Consider the following 27,517-nt stretch of genomic DNA (forward strand, 5'->3'; position numbering starts at 1 on the left):
TGAACCAATTAAAAAAAAAAACACACACTTCCCGAGTAACATAGGCTATATTATTATTTTATCTTGGTACAGGCAGTAATTCCCACGGGACCTGGGTTAAACCACGGGCAGAAGATAGTCCTAAAATAAAGAAAAATGCATACTTAGCAGTAGGCTTGCAATACACAGTATAATGCATGAGCCTGCCATTCGGCTGTCGAGGCCGCTTCCAGCTCACGAGGAGGGTGGTCGAAGATTGTGCGAGGAGTTTTATCTCTGCTGGTGCTTCGGGTACTAAGAAAGAAATTGATGTTAATTTTGTTTTTCTTATTGGTATAGAGGTAGTTATTGCAAAATGCGAATTCAGGGTAGTTGGTCCTGAGATGTTAATAATAATCCACAATGCAGTAACTTTTTGTGGAACAACCGAATGCATCATACTGATAAAATTCGGTAGTTGAAGAACATTATATTCTTCTTCTTTTGCGATTATCTATATCATTGTTGACCAACTAACTCTTGGAAACGTTGCTCCATGAAAAATATCTGCCTTGTGGAAGCACCTTTATTTGAATTCGATATTTTTGGGTTTATCCAATTTGCAACAATAAAAGCCCAAATGTAAATATTACATTGATAAAAATATCCAACAGTAAATAGGAAAAAAATATTTTCTATAAAATAACATAATCATCCATTACAGGCTGATCTTACTCATCGAGAATCTGATAATTATGCCCCCACAAAACACTTCATCAAAAAACCAACTTCAAAATTGTAAAAAAAAAACGACTCTACTAAAAACTCTACATAGAGTTAAAAAACTTACCATCTTGCAACGTAGAGCAGACAATAGGAAACGAGAAAGGCCCCAATCCATAGTTAGAGAAGCCAGCCACTTTGACCGTGTAGTTAGTAAATTTGTAGAGTCCCTGTAGTCGTAGTTCTGTCACCAGTGAGGTAGAGTTCATCCATTGTCGACCTGTAGATTTACATAATGATAGAGACGGCGTGGTTCACTGGTGATTGCTTTGTGTAGAGTTTGGTACTCTGTTTTTGTTTGCGGGTGACGAACTGGAAATAATAGCAATGTGGTCTGTGTTATTTTGGCAGTTTTGTTTATAGAGTCGGTGTTTTGTTTATAGAGCTGGGGCGTGGTAGATTGGTAGGATAGTAGTTTTTTTTGGTAAATTGTGAAATGCTGTTTATGAATTGTTTTTTTAAGCTACCAAAATATTATGATAGAGACATATCTCTCAATGTGGTCCTAAAATTATTAATATTAAAATATTTTATTTCCTTTCAACACATTTCTTAACCATTATGTATTTAGTGTTTTCACATTATTGTATAGTGTTATTAGCGAGGTAGAGTTCATCCATTGTCGACCTGTAGATTTACATAATGATAGAGACGGCGTGGTTCACTGGTGACTGCTTTGTGTAGAGTTAGGTATTATGTTTTTGTTTGCAGGTGACGAACTGGAAATAATAGCAATGTGGTCTGTGTTATTTTGGCAATTTTGTTTATAGAGTCGGTGTTTTGTTTGTAGCTGGCTCGTGGTAGATTGGTAGAATAGTAGTTTTTTGTATATTTTTGGGTAAATTGTAAAATGGCGTTTGTGTATTGTTTTTTTTAGTTCTAAAAGTGTTATAGGCAGACAACAACTCTACCTAATTATCGGCCTACAATACCGATATTTGTAATAGGTACTGTTGCAACACATCTTCCAACCATACCAGGCCATATTATGTTTTGTTCTAAAATGCACAAAAGGTACATATTTCAATAATAATAACTTCAGAAGCCAAAACAGATGCAGTTGGACATGTAATATATGTAAATCCATGTTGCATGTCACACTAAACGCATCTCACTGCACATTCACGTGACGTTGCACCGAATTATTTAGTTTATACAAGTTTATTGTGGCATTTGTTCGAATTTCTAACTTTATTATACAATCGAAATTCATGGAATAGTTACTACTAGTTTATCTTTACACTGTACTTTTACAATAAAATATTATAAATATAAGTTATTATCTTCGACAGGTATTATTTATTTATTTGTCATAAAACAGTTTTAAAAAAATATTTGCACAAAAAAAAGACCTGACAAAACAAATATGAATAATAATTCATAGAAAAGAACTGATTAACTAATTTTGCTTTGACCACAAATCGCATCAATTCAAAGCTTTAATTCGTTTACTTAGCAAAAAACTCCCCTATAAATTTCTTTCGGAACATAGAAAGTTCTGAAGCATTCTAGAAGCTTCACTCACCCTGAGCAGCATACAGCACAGTATAACCAATGAGCGCGCCAGCTTGCTTGTGCGGCGGTATCGGCTGCCAACTCACGCGCAGCGCTGTCGACGTCACGCCCCCACATTCTACTGACGATGGAACATTCTAGAAGCTTCACTCACCCTGAGCAGCATACAGCACAGTATAACCAATGAGCGCGCCAGCTTGCTTGTGCGGCGGTATCGGCTGCCAACTCACGCGCAGCGCTGTCGACGTTACGCCCCCACATTCTACTGACGATGGACCTTCTTCAGGAGCTGGTTGAGAAAAGAAGAGGGTTTAATTATATTATAGCAGCCGGGTCCTGGAACATCGTATATTGCAGAGCATGTTAACGCTGTCGGTCCTGAACCTGATCTCTCTTCGATCATGTCGGATTGCCGTCCGATCAGGCTATGAGAGTGAAGGAATAGTGAGTGCACCTGTGTCTGCACTGATGCTTGTGCATTACATCTGTACTAAGTAGCTGCTTTTTAGAAAGGACATATCGTGACCGATAGTAATTGGTATAGACGCCATGATTATTATTTATCATATTTTTGCTATGCTCGATACACATTAATTTATAGCTAGAAATAGGAAGGCAATCCTCAATATCAATTCACTGTTAAGTTTAATCTATAAAATTGAACGTGTGTCAATACGAAACGAAACTTCGGCTGCCTATGATGCCAAAACACAGCGAAGTTTCAATACAAATCCAAAATAAAGACAGTACCCACCCGCTAACATTACAATATCCAGATATTCAGAAACTAGAAACAAACATAAATAACAAACAAACAGAACAGACTAAGAACACACATACACACAAACATTCGAATCTTTAACTCATACATAATGCAACAGTCGTTATTTGCCAGTTAAACAAAACACAGTCGCAGTAATTAGACAAAACTTGAGGAATAAGCAAGGAGTTAAAGACAAATGTTTGGTGAACACGGAGGAAGGAAAGATGAGTGGAGATACCATAAGGTAGGTCAGGCGCCTTCTTCTAGGTCAAATAGGTACAGTGGACATCACCAAAGCGATCAGGTACGAGTGAACGAACGAGGTGTTTGGGTTCTTTAAGTCATCTGTCATATTGATATTACAGAAAATGGTCGGGTGAAAAGAAGCGTGTAAAGGCGTGTAAAATAACGTTCCTCGTCCCCCACGGTCTTCTTTCTTAGGAGATTTTCCGTTATGGCAACTCCGCTAGTCATTTTGTTTTCCATGTTTGTAATAACTCTTTGTCTAAATTGGAAATGGCTGCAAATACTGTAGCAATGTTGTCTAGTTAGCAGTTGAATGTCTTTTTTTTTCTTGCCCCGTTCCCAACTTTATTTTGGGTTAGCTCAATATGTTTTTCGTTGCCATTCCTTTCTGTCACTCGTCATACTGTTACTCACTCCCTTCTTATTCATGCCATGTCTTCGAAAATCGATCCATATTTTGTTCCGTCTTCCTCTCCTTCTCTTGCCATCCACTTTTGTACCATTTTTTTTATATCTAGTCTACGACAAAAGAGCTACAGGAACTACATGTTAATTATAAACTTGTTTTGGTACATTTTGAATGCAACTCTATTTAGTTTCAGTCAATATAGGATGCCATCTATTCATGATTTTCCAAATAAAATTGCATCCAAATTATTTTTGCAACCCAAATTAAGTCAGAACTATCAATATTAAAATATGGAAGTTATCATATTGACAGCACAATATCCATTTATAATTCAATCCAATATGGCTGTCATTTAAAACTGGAAATCTATGTATACCTTTATAATCAAGGGGAAACATTTTGTTTGTTTGTACCCCAAAGGCTCCGAAACGCCAAAACCGATTTGAAAAATTATTTCATTGTTGGAAAGCTACACTCTTCCCCAGTAACATAGGTTTAATTTTATCCCAGTACTTCCCAAAGGACGCGGGTGAAACCGCGGGAAAACAGGTAGTAATAGCAAATTTACGAATAAGCAGAGCAGACGTAGGCTAAAACAGTTTGGAACTTTACCCCTTAAACAAAGTAGAAGTCTGGGTAAAGGGGCGCAGGAAATTTTCAAGTATTATACAAAAAGAAAGTTGTTCTAGAAGTTTTCTGTCAAGCACTAAGGCTGATGTTTTCAGCTATTTTATTTTGGTTTGTAAAAGGAATATTTTTGAAAGGGTTTATTTTGCAGCTTAAGTTTTTGTTAATTAAGTAAAGCAGGGCTGGTAAACGTGAAAGACTAAGCAAAATGACAAAAAGAAAGCGAACATCTGAAATCATTATCGGCAAGTGAGATGTATCATTCTCCAGTGGAACCCACTATGGCCAAAGCTTGCCGGGGCTGCGGGATTGTTCGAAAGAATTACCGCGGTCCTGGTACATGAAGGACTTAAAAGAAAGAACATGGTGGGTTTAACAACATACTTTATCATGCTGCACCCACAGCGGGAGGTATCATCTGATGATTTCTCACCAAAAAAAGATATAAGTATCACTCTTGTGTTATGTAGAATTAAATAACAATATTGAGGACGCGCAGACGGTAACAAAACACACAACAATAAACAAAAACAAATGACAACAAAAACCTCTTAAAACAAAGGTGCAAGAAGTAGAAAGTAATTATAACAACAACAACGTAAAAGTTACCAAAATGCTAATAAACAAGATAAAGGTTTACGAGTTCCGAAGTTCGAAACTTTTACCGATTTACATAGACGATGAAACTTGGATAATTGAAACAACCGGAGACGTCATTGCCGTGCTTTCTTTTCTGCTAAAGGTACCAAGGAATCGCTCATATTTGTACGAGTGTGTAACTGTGTGCGTTCAGTTTAGGCTTGTGTTTGATTTTTTTTTGTGTGCATGCGTTGATGCGTAACTATGCAGAGTGGTACCTAATGTTTTGTGCAGTTGACAGCCGACAATTTTCCAGGGAAAATAGTATTTTTAACTAACTGACAGAATTGTCAACTGCACCAAAAAAACGGTCATATTTGTCATGTGCAAGAGCATGCGTATTGCGTTACTATGTTATCGATTATACACGAGTAAGCTATTACTACTTATTTGTTGCATTGTCTCGCCCCACGCTCGTAAATTATATTATTATTTTCTGCATAGCGATTATATACGTATGGTGTCTCTGGTTGGTTCAATGTTCTAAGTCGATAAAAGAGAAAATCCTCTTGAAACGAACGATGTGATAAGTGAAGAGAGAACGTCAGCTTATCTGATCACGACTAATTGAGGATTTACGCTCTGTTATTTCATGAGGAAATAACTGGAGGATTGAGAAAAAATCTCCTGAAGGAACTTAGAATCAAACGACGGTTTACCGTAGTATGCCTACCTACCTAGTAAACTTTCAAGTAGACATCTAATTATTAAAGTCTAAAAAATAATGTGCCTAACGAATGTCAAAAAAGTGCGTTCGTGGAAAGATTCTCTTCAATTAAGAGTTGACTATCCAGTTAGTACCATGTACCACTAATGGAAGAATAATAGTAAAAGAAGAGGCAATCGACAAAACTTACCTCCTTCCCTGGTGTCTTGAAATAGCGGCACAGAAAATGGTCCTGAACCAGCACTGTTAAATGCAGCTACTGACACGGCATACCTGATTAAAATATAAAATAATCATTTTTCTAAATAATACCTCCAACAAAAATGTGTTGTAACTAACTAAATTAAAGCATTGAAAGTATGTAAGTATGAGTTACTTTAATTAATTTATTTTGACTTGTGAAGATTTTATATGGTTAATGGCGTAGGTACCTAATATATGGATTTCAAGCCCGGCCGTGGCGGGAAAATGATGGTTAAAATTAAAATGTTATTATTTACCTGACTCCTTTGAGTAGGCCGGTAACGACAGTTTCTTGTTTGGCATATAATGAAGCAGTTTTAATTGTCTTATCACTTGTTTCTTCCGTTTCTAAAATCAAGTTAATAAATTAACGATACAATGTATCTGCTGTCTTATTTACAATGTCAAGTTTATAATTATTGTTCAATTTCTGAGTTTTTGTATTTGAGAAGTTAAAGAATTTTCAAAGTATCCATGAATGAAAAATCAATAAATTACAAATTTGAGTATATAAATAGATCTCAGTGGCGTGCACTTGGAGAGGCCTATGTCCAGCAGTGGACTGCGATAGGCTGATGATGATGATGAGTATATATTTACAAAAATCGATACTATTTGACTTTAAAAATTGGGGGACAGTTTCATCGAATGTTTTACTGTAAAACCATAACTGAAAGATTTGTCAAAATCCGACGGGATTTCCTGAGTATGTGTGTTCAATCAATTTACCAATCAGACAAAACTCTTCAGCTTAATAATGTGAGTATACTTTTTAGAATAGAATAGAATAGAAGTTTATTGTTTCCAGTATTACAGCAAACAGAAAAAAAAAAAAACATTTACATTACATTACCCTTACCTTTAATCCCCGTCAACTGAGGAACGGCCTTCAACCGGTATCCTATAATAAGTCCGTTGTGGGTATCTGCGGGTGGTGGCAGCCATCTCACTCTCAGTTCTCCGGGAGACTCTGTCTGTTCCAATTGTACTCCCAGAGGGGGTGATGACGGTGCTAGGGAGAAAATTGGGAAATATGTACTGGAGCCAAATGACCTAATAGCAGAGATATAAGTATCAAAATATTGACTTCAAATAACATAAACATTTCATAAGGAATATGATAAGAAAGCGCTGGCTTTAGGGGGTGTAAAATAAATACATATATGTACTAAGGGATATAATTTATAGTCTATCGTCCGGGCGTAAATTTAAAAAGTTGCCGAGTTTCGAAACGCGCGTTCGCGTTATGTGACCCAGTATTAAGACATGACCATAAGATACACCCTTATCGAATAACATAGATATATAGGCTAAAGAAATATGTGTAAACTTATTTTTATTTTTCTTGAATGTCACATATTTTTTGGCAATCCCTCTTATTACATAGGAAGACCTTAAAGGGAGCCACCAAAACTACCCACTCAATTAATCACTAGCACATCATATAAATTACCTTCTTCAGTGGTAGTAAATCTGACCGGAGTGGAGAAATGGCTGAGATCCGCCTGGTTTCCTCCAGCCACTCTTGCGGTGTAACTTGTTGCTGGGAGAAGATCTTCTACTTCTATACTGTGTCTTATTTCTTCTAACCTACAAAGCAAAAGAGATATAACCAATAAAAAAGTAATTTCTGGGGATAAAGCTACGTGGGTACTCTCGCTTGACGTGGGCGTCAAAGAATTTTCTTCAACGCAATTTTCAAGATTTATTTGTCAATTTACTTTGTGGAATTTTAAATTGTCCCATGGGGTAAGTTTAATGAGATTCCGAAATGTTACGTAGATTTACGATAAAACTACCATTTTAATCATTTTGAGTTACGTACATTGTAGTCAAACAATTTTGAACCTTATTTATTTAGGATCAAAATCCAATACCTGATCAACAATTTTTTAGATGGTAAACTACTATGGACTGCATCCATAATGGGAGGGACTGCCAGACTTGCACTGCCTAAAACCTATAGGTATGAGTACCTTCTGGAGCCCTTTGTACACCACGGCTTCTGTAACTGTTTCGAACAATTCCGCAGCTGCGACGATGTCAAAAATCATCAAATGATCCCTCCCGCTGTGGGTTAGCGGCGGCGAGGGAGTGTCAGACTCTTACTCACTAAAACCGTCGTGTTACGTCGTAGGCCTTTTATGTGCCAGGGCCGCGGTATCTCTTTCCTTGGGGTCGAGCCGGCTCTCTTGGAGAACTTGATCAATTCATACCATTAGGTTTCCATAATCTTTTATAAACTTACCTAGTAATATTGATAACTCTAGCGTTATTCCAGGATAGCCTCTGACTGCCACTGATTTGTAAGCTGTAGAACTGTGCAAGAGATCTCGTCATGTCTCGCCAGGATAGCTTCACTGATCTGCTCTTTATAGAGTCCACGGATAGGTCTGATGGTGGCGCTGGTGGTTCTAAAAGAAATGGTTCAAAGTTATTAAGTAGGTCATCATCTCAGCCAGATGACATCGACTGCTGAACGCAGGTCTCCCCCTTAGATCTCCACAGATACCTGTTGGAGGCGACCTGCATCCAGTTTCAATTAAGTAGGTTTTTTTTATATTTATTGTCGTTTGAAGTCACTGATTTGTAATTGGAAACATCTACTAGTAGTTTACATAAAGCTAACAGATTGCAACTACATTCTCACTAAGAATTGTATTTTATTTTCTCGTTTTTATTTAGCATTCTTGGAAACGGTTTGTAGACTGAGTTTTGTCAAACAATAAAAGGAAGATTTTTATTAAATATTGGAATGTATTTCTTGGTAGGTACCACTGGACAAGTCTTTTGGCACAAAAGGCTAAAAACACTTGACAGAAATCCTGGATCCTCTCGATCACTATCGCACCCTGCGATTATCGGAGTTCCTAGTATTCTATTTGGAGTTCCTAGTATTCCAATTGGAGCACACAGTATTCTAACTGGAGTACTCATTATTCACAATATAGGAAAACTATATACTCCAACTGGAGTAAATAGTCTCCCTCCCCCTGTGGGTTAGCAGCGGTGAGGGAGTGTCAGACTTTTCCTGACTAAAAATCCATCATGTTCCGTCGTAGGCCTTTTATGTACCAGGGCCGCGGTAACTCGTGCCCATACCGGGGCCCACTGATCTCTATATTTACCACTGGACAGGCTGTTGTCAACGTGCTTTTGTGCCCGTTTGATAATCGCCATTTTGGCGCTGTTAGACGTAGCGAGTGTCCGTGGTACTAAAATTATTTTACAGTGAACCAATGAACAAACACTTCTCTCACAGCCATTTGAAATTATACGTCAAAATTAGTTCTGTGGACACTCGCTTAGACGATATTGGCGCTTCAAATGGGCACAAAAAAATTGCTCTCAAACGTACGGAACAGCCGGTCTAGTGTGTAAATATGAAGGTCAGTGCCGGGGCCCCAAAAACGGCCATGGACCGCAAGACTCCCGCGTAGAGTTTACGGCAGGGGGCGTTTGGGCCTCCCAGGTTGGATAGGAGCCGCTTAAAGGTAGCACCTGCTTTCGAATTGGATAACCATACCTTGACATTAATATAATACGAGTATATGGTTAACATTGCTGCATATTTTTGCCAAAATCAAGAGAAATTAACCCCCTGATCATATTCAGTTAGCTGGTTAGCTAAAATAAACTTCAGGTCAAGCTCATAATTCAGATTTAAAGCTAATATGTAATAGTATAATTTAGAAAGTCGTTAATTGTGGTTTCGGACGTTAATTGGTTTCGGCTAGTGCCAGCTGATCGGCTTCTAGTGATTAATTGTTTGTTTGTTATATTTGCGCGAATATTTCAATCGCTTTGGTTAGCGATTATTTCTGGAAGCTGTGATTTATTGGGGTAACTTATAACGGTTATGTTTTTTGCTTTAATTTGCGTTTGTAAGGAAGCTCCGCGGAAGCGGAGTTTGGAAGGAAGGATATAGGTAAATCACTGCATATCAATTTAGCGCATGACTGAGAATTCAGATTGAAACCGATAAGAGTTAATCAGCCGGGTAAATTATATTTTGAAACAGACAATTTTGATCGTCATAAGTACGCTTCATTTGAATGATAAAAAGGACAACAACCTCGAAATTTTTTAATGAAATCTAGCCATGTAGGTAGGTATCTTAATGTAGACACTCTTTACCCGTTCATTATAACATCAAACCCAGACTTCCATAGTTTATTTCTCTCTTAACTTATGTAGGTACCGAAGTATTGAACAAATATCGAGAAGATTCGAACTTTAAAAGAATCCTTATTATTGTTAATGTACAAGTTTTTACACGTGCCTTTAGCCGTAAGCTATGAAAAGTTATAAATAAACTTCAACTCGTTTATTGTTGTATTTTCAAACACATTATTTGATAACCTTTATGGGTTTCAGCATATTGAGTTTGTTTGAAGGTTTGCTTTAACTCTTTAGAGTACTGGCATACTGCACACTTTTAAGTCAACCGATAGTTGACTCGATGGTAGTAAATAATTTTTTAAAGAAAATTTCGATTCCAATCAAAGTTTTCAGTAGGTCCGATACCGTCTAAATAACTGATCGTTGTAATTTGCACACTTCCATTTATCTCCATACTGATTCAGTACGTCGATTCTATAAAATCTCACAACTCACTTCGACATCACTCTCACTTCGCATTCGTTCTAAAGGTAGAATTCCGTGGACGCGACAATAGTCAACCTATGAAAATGTATGGCACCGTTGCCGAGGCCCGTGACAGTCGTGCGCGGCCGACGAATTTCGTAAGCTGCTAATTTCGCGCGCGGCTGCGACAATCGCGACCCACGGAATTCTACCTTAAAGTTTCGTGATTGACATTGTCAAACTACACTAGCGCTACTCTTTCGAGCGTGTTGACAAGTTGAACTAAATTAAATTCGAGATTTTGACAGATCTGTCAAAATCTGTCTATCTATAGGGGATGTAGGGGAGAGATGGGCAGTTGGGAGACATGATCAAATCAGAATAAAAGGGACCCCCCTTTTATTCTGATTTGATCATAGTTTTGTTTTTTTTTTATTGGGTAGTTTACGTTACCGACTGGTAACGGTGTTCATCCATAGACTATCTGTCATTTCTGTGAGTTGTCAAGAACAAACACTCGTAAAAGTACTTAAATATTTTGTTGCGGTTTCGGATCGTTATAAAGAGAAAACTAATGAAAGGTATGTGTATTTTCTATTATTAATGATTGATTGTCAAAATCTCCAGTTACGATTATAGTAAGACGATGCAATCCACACCTATTATACCTCTAGAAGAGGTACTACAGCAATAGTTTATGGGCCCCACGTTTTTATTTTAGTCTAATATGACCGGGACCACCTACGTAGGTTGACAGATAAGTAACTATTTTTTATTTTCTAGTTTTCAGTGCACATAAGATAAAACCGTTTTACTTAAAAGTTTTTTTACCGATTTTTTTTTTATAAACTAAGTCAAAAGTGTCCAATGCTCCCTATGGTAGGGAGGCTTGGACATACCATGTAATGTATAATTTGTTTATTGTTCTTCTTCGTCAGTGAAAATTTGTGAGGTTATAAATCTGCGCTAAAAATCCTTTATAGAATCTTGTTTCAGGTACCGTTGCCAACTTGATCTAGGGAGTCCATATTTATCAGCTGTTAATTTTATTTTTTAACCTTTTGATACCTCTCGTATTGCTCGTTATATTAAATCTTTAGGAATTTCCCGTCGCAAACCATTCTTTTTAACCCCCGACGCAAAAACGACGGGGTGTTATAAGTTTGACGTGTCTGTGTGTGTGTGTGTGTGTGTATGTGGCATCGTAGCTCCCAAACGGATGAACCGATTGTAATGCGTTTTTTTTTGTTTAAAAGGAATGTCATTCGGGAGTGTTCTTAGCTATGTTTGGTGGAAATCGGTTCAGGTCTTCAAGGTCATCAGCTCGTTTGTTAGGTGTGATAGGAATGTTACACGCTCAGTTTACTTGCAAGCATATGTGGGATCTAAAATTTGAAATACTAATGTCTTCTGGAACCACTGAGCTGGTCTGCTGTTAGGACACGAAGATAGGAGACGTAACCCTGAACTGCCTTTTAGTAAACCCATCGAGTTTGGGCTCGTTTAATTTGTCTTGACTAGTTTTCTTCATGTTTCTAATTGACGAGAACCTAATGCTGGAAATGGGATGTGGCGGATGAAACCCTAGAATGGTATATAACCCTGGATCAACAAAGGTCAATCTTTATTGTTTCTCAATCTGTGCAATTCTCCCAGAGCCAGTTTGTCATGAGGATTGTTAAACAGCTTCCTTTGGCTGAGATCGCATATATATATCTGATTTTTTATGCAATAAATGTGAAAAAGTGCCCATCCCTCCCCTACCTCCCCTAAAGTATGAAATGACATTTCGAATCGAAGTGAAATGCGAGTTGTTGTTCGAATTTTATAGAATCGCAGGACAGGAGCTCAAACAAATTATCGGCCGACTAAAAGTTTGCAGTGTACGGAGGCACTTAAATTGAACTTAACGAGGATTATGAAAGTAGATAAATAACATGAGATTTCATCAAAAAAACGCAATGTTACTAAATTTTCCAGTAAAGGTAATATAAAGATAATTTTAATGCAATCTGCGACGAGCATACCTCATTGGTTTCAACCGTGAACCAGCTTAGTCATTTTAAAACCTATCTCAAAGGTTGGGATGTCATAACAATGCAGGCATATGAAATTCCTCTAATCCTACTAATATTATAAAGAGTTCGTATGGCTTTCACGGTAAAACTAATCTATGGATTTCGATGAAACTTTGACAGTAATAAAGCCTATAAATCACAATGCCCAATAATTAATTCACAAAATTAATTAAAACCTCAAATCAATCAAACTTCCAACTAATCAAAATTAATTACTAGAATAGCCCTTTAGGAATGCACGACTCTAATAATATCGTGAATTGCACCCGATATCGACAAAACATAATTATGTTGATATTCATAGCAATAAGGCTGGATACACATGGACCATTTCATCCCCGAGCCTTTTACCAATCATGTTGTCAGCTGATTGCCAGTGCTTTACAAGAAGCGACTGCCTATCTGTCCTCCTCAACCCAGTTACCCGGGCAACCCAATACCCTTTGGTTAGACTGGTGTCAGACTTTCTGGCTTCTGACTACCTGTAACGACTGCCAAGGATGTGACAATGACAGCCGGGACCTACAGTTTAACGTGCCATCCGAAACACGGTCAATGGTGTCTAAGTTATACTTAGAAAGTATATACAAACTTAGAAAAGTTGCATTGGTACTTGCCTGACCTGGGATCGAACCCGCGCCCTCATACTTGAGAGGTTGGTCCTTTACCCACTAGGCCACCACGACTTTTTCAACATAATGGTCGACGCATGGACCATTTGCGAAACTTAATAGCAAGTAATCAACATACTGCACTTGCAGTCATAGTCAACAACAACTGCGTTATAGCACAATCTATACTAATATTGTAGAGTAGGTATATTTGTTTGAACGCGCTTATCTCAATCTCAAGAACTATTGGACTGATTTAAAAACACATTTCAGTGTTAGAGCCTGATTAGAAGGAACGCTATAGGCTTCTTTTTATCCGATTACGCGGCGGGCTCCCACAGGCAGGACGCGGGTCAAATCTAGTAGAATAGAATACAATATTTGAGTATGATAGGTGATAGCAAAATTAAATGCCTCCACGGTTTTCGCGCTAATTGTTGCTAATTAATTTAACGGCTAACTTTGCGATTTATTGACCTTTGTGCACCCTTAAAAGACTGTAGTCTACTAAACAGTCGCAGTTAGAAATCCATAATGACTGCTTAAACCAGTTCGTGTATTACCAGCTTTACTTTTTCGGCGGAACCCAAACCGATTACGTAGAAACTGGTCCAATAAATCTGTATGGATGGTACCTAATGATGTTACGTGAAATATGTTCTACTGGGACTTTGTTTGTTTACGTTTCGAACGTATTTGGGCACTAAATTATCTGGTTTGGCGAGCTTTGGTAGCAGAGGGGACCTTGTGGGTTATTGTAGTGCGGGTAAATAGGTTAGGTAGTAAGCTGGTTAACGGCGTTGGTAATATAGATGGGTGACTGTTTTTTATTAATGTATTGGATTCATATCCGTCGTCCAAAAGAGAAGGCTGCATCTGATATCTTTAAGTAGTAATAAGCGTATTGATAAATAAATTATTACTTATATTATAAATCTGAATTGAGATTTTTTTTGCTTGAAAGGGTAATTTCAGGAACTACTGGACTGATTCACTAACTGACTACTGGACGGACAAAAAATATTTCAGTGTAAGATTGCCCATGCCCCATGGCATCATAGAAGGCTTTTGCCAGCGATTTCAACGGCGAAACTACTTTCCTTACCAGAATAAAAAGTAGTCTTTTAAAATTCCTCAATAAATAAACTATTTAACACTGAAAGATGTTTCAAATCGCTCCAGCCGTTTCTCAGACACGGGCTTCCAAACAACATTTCATAACATTAGTATAACAGGAACATTTTATGTTCTGCTCAATTTAGATACATATGTGTGGCCATAAAAATGGTTTTAAAACAGTTAGCAATGCTTACTTACCTAGTATAGTAAGATGCACACTATACACATCAGCTCCGAAAGGATTGCCGGCGCGACAAGCATATAGCGCGCCGTCACTTGTTTCTGTTTGAAGTAACTCCAGTATGCTGGTCATACCATCTTCGGTCTTCGCTTCGGATATTTTTACTCTGGAAGAATAACTGGTTTTAATTGTTTATTTATTTAACAAACCGGTAAAATGTCAGTCGTAGACGTGCACGAAGTGTTCCGTACAAAAAATCACGTTTGTTGTTCGGAGCTCCCTAAACTACTTCAGTCTAATCCACTACAGTTTTTACTACCCATTTATTGTTAAAGCTGATATAGAAAAATCGTGTGATGAGATACTGTCTGATAATAGACGTACGGACGGACAGACAGACATCGAAGTCTCAGTAATAGGGTCCCGTTTTACCCTTTGAGTATTTTTAATTATATTACATTTTAAAATATTAAGAACTAGCTCTAGCCAGCAGTTTCATTCACATTTTGTGGTAGCTAAGAGATCTTGTATTTTTTGAATACAGCTTAAAATGTTCAAAAGGTTACAAAATGTTCCTCAAGTAATATCTAGAATAGCTTGTTATCTAAGTTCTAAGTCAGCAGAAATGCTAAAATAGGGTAAACTATAATAGTATGGTAAAACTTTCTGGATACGGGATAACAAGATGTCAATTATCTCGAAAATGAAAATAACATTATTGATGTTATCCTATTCGAGGAATAACTTACCTCTTCCTAGGATTAGTATATGGATATAGTAAGTAACTTTGTCTGTCTTTCTGTTAAAACTACTCAACCAATTGAAACAAAAGGTATGTAAACCTATACAGATAATTTAAAGTTCCCCTAAGAACTGGGTGAAACTCGATAAACAGCTAGTTCCCAGTAAAGCAACTCCATCATCATTTGCCTAGTCTTTTCCCAACTACATATGTTGGGGTCGGCTTCCAGTCTAACCGGATGCAGCTGAGTATCAGTTTTTTTTACAAGAAGCGACAGCCTATCTGACCTTTTCAAACCAGTTACCCGAGCAACCCAATACCCCTTGGTTAGAGTGGTGTCAGACTTACTGGCTTCTGACTATCCGTCACGACTGCCAATGATGTTCAAATATCAGCCGAGACCTACAGTTTATCATGCCCTCCGAAACAAGGTATATAAAGCAAGTATATTTAAACTAAAAATACACTCAACAATAAAACGTATAAGCAATAAACTCATTTTAAAATGCAATCGTTCATTTCCAACAAGGAGAAAAAAGAACTTTCTAGACTTAGTTTGCGAAGTGAGCTCCGCACTAATTTCTTTAAACACAGTTGACCTACATACAGTACGGAGACTAGAATAAACAGACTAAATGAAATGAACTCATTATCTTCTTGCAGTTTTGTGTATACCTACTTATATACTTATTATATCGGTTACTGTGCAATTTTGTTATGCGGACATGAATTTGGAGTTTACCAGATTGTTTTTACCATGAACTGTATTCCCTATCTATTAGATATCTAGTCGTGGTTATTAAATATCTAGTCGTGGTGGCTTATGAAAGCACCTGCCTCTCATTTATGAGTGTGCAAGTCCGATACAAGGTTTTCTTTGTAATAATATGTACTTTCAAAGTCTGTCTTAGACCTTTAAACGGGAAGAAAAATAATAAGAAGAAACCATCCTCCGAGCCTTTTTCCCAATCATGTTGGGGTCGGCTTCCAGTCTAACCGGATTCAGGTGAGTACCAGAGCTTTACAAGAAGCGACTGCCTATCTGACCTCCTCAACCCAGTTACCCGGGCAAACCGATACCCCTTGGTTAGACTGGTGTCAGACTTACTAGCTTCTGACTACCCGTAACGACTGCCAAGGATGTTTAATGATAGCCGGTACCTAGCGTTTAACGTGCCATCCGAAACACAGCCAGTGATGTCTAAGATATACTTAAAAATAATAAGAGGAAACCTGAACTTTAAATTCTGAAATCGCCAATCCAGAGAAGTGCAGTGGAAAGTTTCTAGAGGAAACTGCAGTATTCTAGTCACTTCGTTGTTTGACATGTTTAAGCTACCTTAATCTGAGAACAATTGTTGTAGGAAATGGTTCTCCCGAGACGTGGTCGAAACAGCTAGTAACTTACCTATATAAAGAACCTTAAAAATAATTGAATGTTGAATCCATTATCTTCCTGTTACTGTTTATTATGTTGTCCCTTTTATGTTCTAAGTTTTATGACGCTCTTTAGTTTGAGTGTATCTAAATAGCTCTTTTATAATATTTTTTTGTAAAAACTTGTAAATAGCTCTACATATTGCTGTAAATTAACTGACTAAAAATGTTTTAAGTTATCCCGTATTTCCAGAAATTAATTTTATTTCAGTGATATGTTAAAAGATCTTACCTCTGAGTCAAAGGATTAATAGGTTTCCCATTCCTCGTCCACATCATTCTTATAGGATCATCTCCCTTAGCCTGACACTCTATAGTCACGTGCTGACCAAGCTTCGCTGTCATGTTTCTTGATATAATGTCGAATGTTACTGGTTCTGAAATAAATAGTGTGATTAGTATACTTCTCCTTCATGCACTGTTCGTCGTTCATCCGTTCCACATTCATACTTAGCACACTTTTTGTAGTATACAAGCTTTCAATAAATCTCTGGTGGTATGATTACAATGACGTATTGGAAAAAATATATAGAGGTCAACTAGCTACAGCAATTAGGTACACTTAGTGACAATATATAAACTACACTAGTCTAAACACTGCTGTCAATTGTAATTGATATAGATCGATACAGATATAAATAGAAACAAAGTAATAGAAAAACAATAATTTGACATAAGAGAAGAAATAATTGAAAAGTACATCTTCACCACGCAAAACGGCCTTTGTTCAGCGTAATACAGCATTAATATTAATAATCTGTTTCGCTGATTTTCAGCGAAAGACGACAATGACGCGATGACTATAAACAAAAAAAGTATATTATAACTCTATTTTTCAATTCAAAAATATTCTGAATTTGTGGATAATCCTAAATCTAATCCTAACATTACATACATTTGGGTACATTACCGAGTGACAGCAATGAGGACCAATTTTTTGATGCTGTTTATTTATGCAAAGGTAAATGTGTATATCTATCTATATATACATATAAAAATGAAACCCGCTTTCCGTTGTCACGACATAACATGACAACGGCTTGACCGATTTTGCTGAAAATTAGAGGGGAGGTAACTTAGACCCGGGAGAAGGTTTTAGGATATTTTTTGTCACCATCCGGCCACGGGACGCGGGTGAAACCGCGGGCGAAAGCTAGTATTTGATAATTGTTAAATAAATCTTTAGAAATATTAAATCGGATTTCGAATTAAAATCATCCTTTTTGTCACAAAGTAACAAAGACACATAAATTCCTTAACTCAGTATCAACCAGGAAACATGACTGTTTACATTTGCATGTTTACGAAGTATATTTGTCTTAAGTTCAGGAAGAGCTTAGAAACACTTCGCTACAAGTAATAAAGGAAGAAAAACAAACTTCGTCTTTCTTCGTAACTTGTTAGAATTAATTAAGAGGTGCTGCTATTGGATGACGTAAGCAATGAATTTGAATCGGAACTTTATCTTGAGGTAATTGGGTGGTTTTGTTACTTCTGCATAGGGAATTTTTGGTAGTAAGTAATTTTAGAAGTGGTAACGAATTTTGTTTTTTTTTTCCTTTAGCAAAATATGTAAATAATAACCACGGTAACTGCAATTATTGTAAATTCAATATACGGCAACTGGAATTATTTATACCTTAGGTTTGTATCAAAAGACCACATTCTATAGACAGACACTAAAATGTAATTTTCCGTAGATTGCTACCTGAAATAACTTACAAATATGATGATGAAAATACCTTACAGGTACAGAGAATTTGGCTTAAAGTAACATTACCTTAAATAAGCTTAATAAATTATTTCATGTAAGTAAATAACCTACATTCTTCAAAATTTAATTACAAAATAACACGTGTAATATAAAATTCCACTTACTATTAACAGAGATCCAGACAGTCTTACTGAGAGCTTCCCCGACGCCATTTTCCACGTGACACGTATACAGTCCAGCATCAGACAATGCTACGGAGTCAAATATAAGGGACCCGTTCGATAGGCTGAGCACCCCTCCACCAGCCACTTCTAGTACTGGTCGCCATGTGTCTGATACAACTATAACAATATTTAGAAAAATAAATATGAAAAAAATATGGCCTGTACACTTTAGGACAATTTAAACGATTACCATAATTGACCCAAACATTAACTGACTTAAAAATAGAATGAGGTTTTCAATTCGGATATATGGTTATTTTTGTCTTAGCAAGCAATTTTGGGGTCAATAATATAGGAAAACTTTTGAATAGTTTGTAAATTGTTTTTGATCTGAACACACATTATAACAGATGATATGTCGTAAAAGCCAAAAAATGCAAGAAAATAACATTTGAAACTGGTGAGGTTTTTATATGTTTTTGATGATTTCTGAAAATTACAGTTAGAACTTCAGTCAAAGAATGTGTCAGCTTAGTAATAAATAGTATTAACATCTCTTACACCTTCTATATGGTAATGCTTCCAACGTCAATTGTCACACAAAACCTAAAACCAATCTCGGCGCGAAACAACAAACACACATTTTCACAGTTATCGAATAAAACAAAACAAGCTTTTTATCTTTTAAAATAAACATTATTTTCTGAACAGATCATGCAGAATCTGAAGTACGAAAAACTAAAAGAATTGTACTGGAAAACAAACATTTTAAAAGGAGACCGTCATACAAGAGTTTTCCTAGTTTTTGGCAAAAATTCAAGATTTTTGTTTGAGTTTTCACTTATATTGGACTGAAGTGCGACAACGGGAATCCCGTATTTTCACCGAGTTTGCAGATTATTTTGACGTAATAAAAACTGGGTTTTGTTTTATGTACGTCCATAACTGTACCAGTGGTGTTAAAAAGAGGTATTTCTGTTTTATTTTTGAAAAGTTTTAGTTTTAATCTTGTGTCTCTGGTATAGACCAAATGTCTTTGAGCAATGGTTTATGATAATGCCTAAATAACTGTGTAATTTTTCGACGTCTAGACTCATTTTTGTGCCTTCCTTGGGTGCAAAAATTTAGAAGAACAGTAGTCATAATCCAATAGGGTATCATCAGTGGATTATTTTTTAATTCAAAATGAGAACTTGCGAAACTCAATGAAAGAACAAAATTGTCTACTAAGTATAAAAAAATAATAAAAAAAGAACATGCATTTTTCTACATTATCATCATTTTTTACCTCTCAATTCAAATATTTAGTTAGAGTAGTTTTTTATTAATTAAAAATACTCACTATCTTTCTTCAACCAGTGCGTCTGTGGTTGCGGGTAGCCATTAGCACTGCACGATATGTGACCTCCTCGGCCGAGGAGGAGGGACGAGTTCTGCGGTTCTTCACTCCATTTGGGGGCCACTGTGAGAAATATAAACCATTTAAGTATATAGTTTATCTTTATCATGTTAATATAGGAAAATTAAAAAGTATTTTTAATTAATTAAAAAATGTGTTTCTTGACTCTTTTATTTATACCCTGCTTATAACAAAAACAAGTTGACAGTATAAAGGCAAGATTTTACATAGGTAGAATCTCTTCTCTCGATGGTCTTCTCATTCTAGCAAATAGTAACAAATTGCGTGCGAACATTTTTAAAACGTCCGCGAAACTGCAACCTTCGTGCGTACATATTTTAGTGGAATGTCATAATCTTTATAGTTTATATAAGTAGAATAAAAGCATTCTTTTCGAAGAAAATTAACGCCATCCCTTTTCTCATCAAGTCATAATGTAAACATATAGGTAAGATCATCAAGAAAATACCACTTTTATGAAAATTTGGCTCAAAATAATCGTGAATGAAAACATATTGTAACCGTTTATTATTAAAAGCAGTAGCGAAGATTTTAATTAGTACGTCGAATAATGAAACTCATTATTGTTGGGGAATAAAGAGAATTTTTAATACAATAATTGCCAGATTTTCGCTGTAAAAAGCGTTCGTTAAAATATTTCTTGTAAAAAAGGTATTTTGTTACGATTTTTTACGTAATGTCTCGTATTCTGGCAATGTCATGCAAAATTAAATGCATTTCAAAACGAAAATCGGGACTACTGATATATTTGCCAATTACTTAGTGTGGAATATACCTTACTGAATGTATATCTGTCTGCTACTGTTAAAACTATTTCTTATATCTCAGTTAAGTTTTACATTACTACAAAAGTTATGAATTCATTCAGATAAAAACTGGTCCTTTGTAAAAATGTAATAAAAGTCGACACAGGACAAAAACAAAATTGAAAATCTTTTCAATATTGAAAGACAATATTATTCAGTTTTAAAGGACTTTTCAATATTATCTTGAATTGTAAAAATGACGATAAAATATTTTACGAGACCTTTCGATTTCAATAAAGGTAAAATCATAAATATCGGAAAATATCATAAAAATCTCAATTCACGTCCGTACTGAGAGAAATTCGATATTAAATATTCATTATGGAATTAATTTTACAGAGTGTTTCTTTTTATAAACAGCAGGGTGTTCTCAAATCGTCTGCCCGTTTTTTTCCAATTATATTGACGATGGCTCGTAAGTAAGTCTGACACCAGTCTAACCAAGGGGTATTGGGTTGCCTGGGTAACTGGGTTGAGGGGGTCAGATAGGGCAGTCGCTCCTTGTAAAGCACTGGTACTCAGCTACATCCGGTTAGACATACTGGAAGACGATCCTAACATAGTTGGAAAAATGGCTCGTAGGATGATGATTGACGATGGCTCGTGGCTAAGTGACAGCCACACAAGTCGATCGTGAATAGTTCCTTCTGTGTCATGATAAGTCCCTATATGAATGACATGGAGCGATTTCAAGGTACGCCTGCCTGTCTGGTCGTTTAATCCAGGCAAACCAATAGCTCTTGGTGTGATTAGCTGTTTGACTTTTTGGTTTCTATCTACCTGTAAAAACTGTCGAAAATGTTGAAATGACAGCCACTGAAGAGATTTGCGAAACACAGTGGAACTCGTCATGACAAGATGGTCATTCCATTGACCAACTAAAAGTTGCTTAACTTTATGATCAATCGACCCGTGCGACTGTTACTTAGCGTCAAGCTCCTACCTTTAAATAACCAATTACAGTCAAAAGATATACATTTCAGAATTATACGAAAAAGCCGTCCTTTTTGACATAATAAAGTCAAAAATAAAAGTCAAAGCTTCAGAAAGGAAACAACTTGACACCAATTAAAAATTAAATTGCAAACTGCAGAGTTTTTCAAGCAGAATTGTGCTATTTCATACTAACAGGTTTTTATGATGTCATTCTGTAGGTAGATGAGAACGTAATAAGCTGGGTATGAAGTATCTAGGTAGCCTTTTCTTTTCTGGGTTGGGGTTAGGTCAAATGGAACTTAGTGCTACTGAATATTGTAGTTTTAGGTGATATGAATATTAGTTTACTTAAAATGTTTTAGAGGAAGTATATTAAGGCTATATTTCTGACGTTGAATTTAGTTATTTGAATGTGAAGTTGATATAAGCTGAGTGGACTCATCAGAATATGAGATTGATATGAATTTTATTTAAAGAAGAACTTAATAGGTTAATAAACATCAAAAGAGAGGTTCTCAGTATATTTTGATTAACATTCAATCGAATAAATATGTAGGTAAATGGGACTTAGCTATAACTTCTTCACATTTACGGCCAGTTTCTTCATCAAAAGTTAAAGTTAAAGTTATGGCTAAAGTAATGTCTAAAGTAACAGTAACGGTTAAATTAAATTTTTCTATTAGTTTTGCTGTCACTTTAGCCTTGAAAAAACGAATTTGACCGTTACTTTTACTTTAGACATTACTTTAACTTTAACTTTTGATGAAGAAACTGGCCGTTAGTTGAGGAAAAAGTTCGAATCTTATATGCTGTCTTTAACGTACATATTTATATAGATAATAATAGCTATACATACCTACTTAAAATATAATTTGAAATAGCAATTAACAAAACTTATCAGTCGGAACTTTACATAAATATCACATTGGAAATGATACTCAGCATCAGTACAGAACTACTAAAAACGATAAACTATATGAAAATGGTTTGCACAGCAAATGACATCGGCAAACCAATTGGTAACAACCACCATTATCAACCACTGCAAATAGGGCCCTACTCTTTAGAACATAAGTTTCATTTTTCAATGCAATAGTTTGTGTATATTACCTTTAATGTAGAGGTTGACAGTCCGATTCACTTTGGCAACGTGGTTCGCAGCAACACATGTATAAGTGCCGCAATGATCTAAAGATACGTTCTTTATTATGAGGACACTGAAAACTTCTAGGCTTCGTTCTGCGATCTGAAAATAGATGAAAGTGTTAGAGATTTTGATAGAAATTATAATGTAAAAGTTGAAAAAGTAAACCAGTTAAGTGGAAAGAAAAACTTAACTAAATCAGTTCGATAGAAATACTATTGTTTTTCGGACTTTTGACGGTCAGCGTAAGTGATATTAATTTAGAAAAATGAAATGTCATTATTACATTTACTCTTCGTCAGCATAATTACACAAATATATTCAACACTATGTAAAAATGCTAGTTTAATCTTACAAATCATCAAAAGAAAGTTGTACTCTGCATCGCAACAATAACGTCTTGCTTTACTCATTCAAGCGTATCTTCCTACATTGTCACCAAAACAAAACATCTCAACTACAAGACAAATATTACCTTCAAATGCGTCGGAATCTTCTTGCCATCCTTCAACCACGAGTAATAAACTGGCGAGTCCCCGCTCTTAAGGTTACAATGTATTTGCACAATCTGTCCTTCTTGTAAATCCGTCGGCAACAATATTTCTTCCAACTGTGGTGCCTCAACTACGTGCAATTCAAACGATCTCTTCGCCATCTCACCTGAAGGACTCCTCACTATACACGAGTATGAAGCTCCATTATCTGCCTTCGAGACTTTAGGTATATTCAACACACCATCATTTGTAACTAAAGGGACATCTCTCTTCTCTCTTAACTTAGGTTTCCTCCCAAATATCTCTTTACTGCCCATCTTACTATCTCTTTTGTACCTATTATTCTGTGTTGGCATATCCGTGCTTATTTCTTTGCCTTTGTATTCCCAAGTAATTTCCCTGTAAATAGAGGCGTTAAAACAGCTGTTTGGTAAATATTGGAATACAGGATAATATTGTATTATTTGGTGTGAAGGAAAATGTGCTGAGTGGTTCTGCGAAGTAAGCATTATGAACGGGACGCATTAGATACAGATTATATTATGCTCGGGCCCTTAAATGTGTTTTGAATTTTTAATGATGATTACTGTATTTATATTGCTCCTTTTAGAATTAATAATACATAATATTGTTTATGCATAATATGTATAAGCAGATTTTAAGAATATGTACAATATTCAAACTTATGTATTTTATTTTTTCATAGTTCTAGTTCCTAGTTCCTTCTACTTTTGGAAATAATATCACATGAAGGAAAAAACCCTGTTGATGCAATTATAACCATCGTATTCACATTTGTTTTTGAACAAATAAAAGAGCTTTGGTACTGTGAAAAACTACTCGTTTTTCTACCAAAGACCAACTTTTAGATAACACTATTCATCGGGTTTTGATTTGCATGCAGATATTTCAGCTTTGTACCCCGTTGCGGATAACTACGTAAAAGTTTCCAAAAATCCGATACTGGATGGAACTTTTCAACTTTTTCCCAATTAGCCGTATAGCGATATCCTAGTTTTATAAACAAAAGCAAAAAAAAAATGCGAAAAACAAAGACTATATCGGAAAAATATAGGACTTTTTTGGAACACGTTCGCTCTTTATTTGATATAAAATTTTTGATGTAAGTTTCTTGGGGACAAGGTCATAAAAGAGACATCAAATGTTAAAGATGGTCTTCATAAATGTACCGAAATATTATTGTTTATAAGTAACGGTTTTGAGATAAAAAGGAGCGTTATTTCAAAAGATAAAATAATATTGGTTACGACAAAGGCAGTGGGTCTCATTGTAAGGAAGAACCTTGAGTTTGATGGGTTTCATTGATTTTAATTTTGTCTTTGAAAATTAAGAATTGTTATTAAAGAAGAATTCAATCTTAATTTATTTTTTGAATCAGTTCTATTTTAAGAACCATCGTCATCATCACATTGTGTTATGTGTACCTAACATTAATTTATATCATTGACGTTTAAATAATGCTGCTCAATATGCCTTCTCATTACTTTTGGCACACCTTGAAAAATAATAATTATAATACATAATTCGTTTTTGACTGAAGAAGTCTCAGATACCAATTCCAAATTGCATTGTTCGATGCGCGCAAAAAGACTTTTATATCTGAGTTCTGATCGAATATGACGTTTGTATCAATAGCTGGACCTACACAGCCTTACTTCAAAAACTTAAACATCTGTTGAATACTTGTCTAAAGAAAGTGTGGCTGCAAAACGGACCTTATTTCCACGTCATAATCTGTCATTTTCTTAGACAAGTGATCAACAGACGTTTATAAGTTTTTGTGGTACGACGGACAATATTTTACTTGTCTATTCTATCTTTTACCTAAAGCACATGAATAAATCTTCGTTACCTCACTGGATATCCATAGTAGGGGCACTTCAGCGTGACACTTTGTCCGCTCTGCACTTTGAAAGGCGGCAACGTTCTTATATAGGGTGGACCTAGAACAATATAGTTTGTGTCAAATGCTTTATACAGGGTGATGAAATTGGCTTTAAAGTTTATGTTGCATAAGGTATTGATTTTAGAATAAAATAGGTAAAGGAATCGTTTTATAGGTCTTAGGTTAATGACGGAAAATTGAGTTTATTTGTGAGATCAATTATTCTCAAAGTAAATTCTGCAGTAACATCGATAGGTAGGTTTATTAAACATTATATGTAAAGAAGCTATTATTATTTATGTTCTTAAACATGAAAATGAATATTATTAGTTTTTTTACTATGTATGAATTTTAAAAAAATGCATTGCCAATCTGCCTATAATTTTCAAAACCCCAATTCTCTCGTAGATTTTAAAACAACACAAGCGACATAACCATGCTTTATAGGTACGAAGAGAATTGCATTAAATATTCCAATTGGACATAAAATATTATGGCTTCTGAAGAAAATAGGTTGAGTCTTTTCGCTTTAAAACTCGTAACCATCAAGTACTGGATGGAAATGAAGTATAGATAACGTGGAAAAAAGTATATTCTTGCTTTTACGGTTAATTTTACGCTTTTTAGTTTAAAGAACTGAAATCATCATGTCTGGCTTGACTTATATATTTTTTTTCTTACTTCTTAAGACTTCACTGAAATAGATAATCACAGACAGTTATTCTACAAAACGATAGTTAGGTATGTTTCGAAATTCAAACAGTTCAATCAGGTTTTAACCAATTAAAGTTTTTTTACACCTTCCGTACAAAGAATGCACAGACCTATGGTATGCTATTATGTACTTTATTTATTCACATCTTTACGTATTTAAAAAATATATTCTTTCACTGTTCGGAAGGCAACCCTAAGTAATGGCTATATTATTATTTTGTCCGGCAACGGAAATAAGTTCCCTCGGTACAAGAGTGCAATATCGAGTTATACAGCCTATGAGTTGCACATAGCCATTCAAAATCACGACTAAACAATGACAATTCGATTGTACCTACCTACAGCTAAAATTTTCGTTCCACTAAATAGGAATCTCTTCAATTCAATTTCCTGCTTAACTTAACGTCGGCCGTGCACTATTTGGGACAAATTTAGCCCAATTAGCCGCTGGATCGTTAGCCTGGTAGCTTCATTTGGCTATTTCAGTCTGCTAGCACCACGGAGTAAGGGATGAGCGGAGATACCATAATTCAGGTAGGTCAAGAGCCTTCTTCTAGGTCAAAGGGGTACGGTCTTCTAGGTGGGTATGACCAAAACGATCAGTGAACTAACGAGGCGTTCGGGTGTTTTGAGATATCTGTCAACGACTTTTGTTATTTCAAAGGCGCAAATAGAATCGTATTATTAGCAGATTTCCGTTATGGCACCTCCACTAGTCATTTGGTTCTCCTTGGCTCGTAAGTATAGCCATTAGCCTTCCAGTCAAATTAGTTTTAATCCTGTATTAATTAACGAGGAAGAAGGGGAAATGTTTGGGTCCTCTTTTTAAGTTGACTTGGGATTAACATACTCGTACGAATGTCAAAGACTGGAATGTTAAAGATTGAAATGAAAATATAGGTAGAGTTTCATAAAATCTTTTTTGTATCTTTTGTTTCACTTTACTTATATACCTATGTATTTTTACAATATTTAATATCCATATATTTTAAATGCAACAGTAACTGTGTCTGCTTTCACGTCAAATCATACTACTTTTTACCCTGTTGCGGAAAGTGATTCTCCTTAAACGTAGGTGAAATAGAGAAGATAGGCTCGTATAGTAAGCTATACAAGCTGTTGATTTGCATCCGTGCCATATTCAAGGACGTAATTATGCTTACGATTCTCGACCCAAATCAACAAAAAAATTGGTAGGTACGTAATTTTGTTTTTTTATTATTTTTTTTTTCGAAATTCTGTCATTGTCATCTAGCCGTATTTAAACTTGGCGCGTGTGTTACTGGCCTTAAAACCGTGCTGTACCCTCACACAAAGCATACGCAACGATTATTCATAAATTTCATTCATAAAATTGGATTACTTCTGAAATACTACGACATTACAATGACAAAAAAAGCAGTGTATATTAGCTATTTTCCGTCTTCTGTAATTCCAATCGATTATATATACGTATTTTATGTAGTCCTCCTGACGTATGGCACAAATGCAAATCAACACCTTGTATATACATATTTTTTGTGGTAAATAGTTTCATGGATGCTTTTTTTTGACAGTGTATTTATCAGAAAACAGACACCTAAAAGTTACTTAAAAGGACCTTAAGAAGCTCGT

At 35.7% G+C, this 27,517-nt stretch overlaps 1 protein-coding gene across 1 annotated transcript in view; it reads right to left on the reverse strand.

Annotated features, from left to right (window-relative positions):
* Nucleotides 1-27,517, reverse strand: part of LOC124642177 (Down syndrome cell adhesion molecule-like protein Dscam2) — a 76,095-nt gene that overhangs the window by 34,114 nt on the left and 14,464 nt on the right. Inside the window, exons 6-20 of the mRNA XM_047180489.1 lie at nt 25,157-25,247; nt 23,265-23,682; nt 22,756-22,891; nt 19,826-19,945; nt 18,484-18,660; nt 16,838-16,982; nt 14,444-14,592; nt 8,099-8,264; nt 7,304-7,440; nt 6,710-6,862; nt 6,108-6,198; nt 5,798-5,880; nt 2,411-2,545; nt 809-961; nt 144-273 (exon numbers count right to left, since the gene is read on the reverse strand). Of these exons, the coding sequence (XP_047036445.1) occupies nt 144-273; nt 809-961; nt 2,411-2,545; nt 5,798-5,880; nt 6,108-6,198; nt 6,710-6,862; nt 7,304-7,440; nt 8,099-8,264; nt 14,444-14,592; nt 16,838-16,982; nt 18,484-18,660; nt 19,826-19,945; nt 22,756-22,891; nt 23,265-23,682; nt 25,157-25,247 (2,284 nt within the window). The remainder of the gene's footprint in view (nt 1-143; nt 274-808; nt 962-2,410; nt 2,546-5,797; nt 5,881-6,107; nt 6,199-6,709; nt 6,863-7,303; nt 7,441-8,098; nt 8,265-14,443; nt 14,593-16,837; nt 16,983-18,483; nt 18,661-19,825; nt 19,946-22,755; nt 22,892-23,264; nt 23,683-25,156; nt 25,248-27,517) is intronic.

This window comes from Helicoverpa zea, chromosome 24 (genome assembly GCF_022581195.2).
Source record: "Helicoverpa zea isolate HzStark_Cry1AcR chromosome 24, ilHelZeax1.1, whole genome shotgun sequence".
NCBI classification, from domain to species: Eukaryota; Metazoa; Arthropoda; class Insecta; order Lepidoptera; family Noctuidae; genus Helicoverpa; species Helicoverpa zea.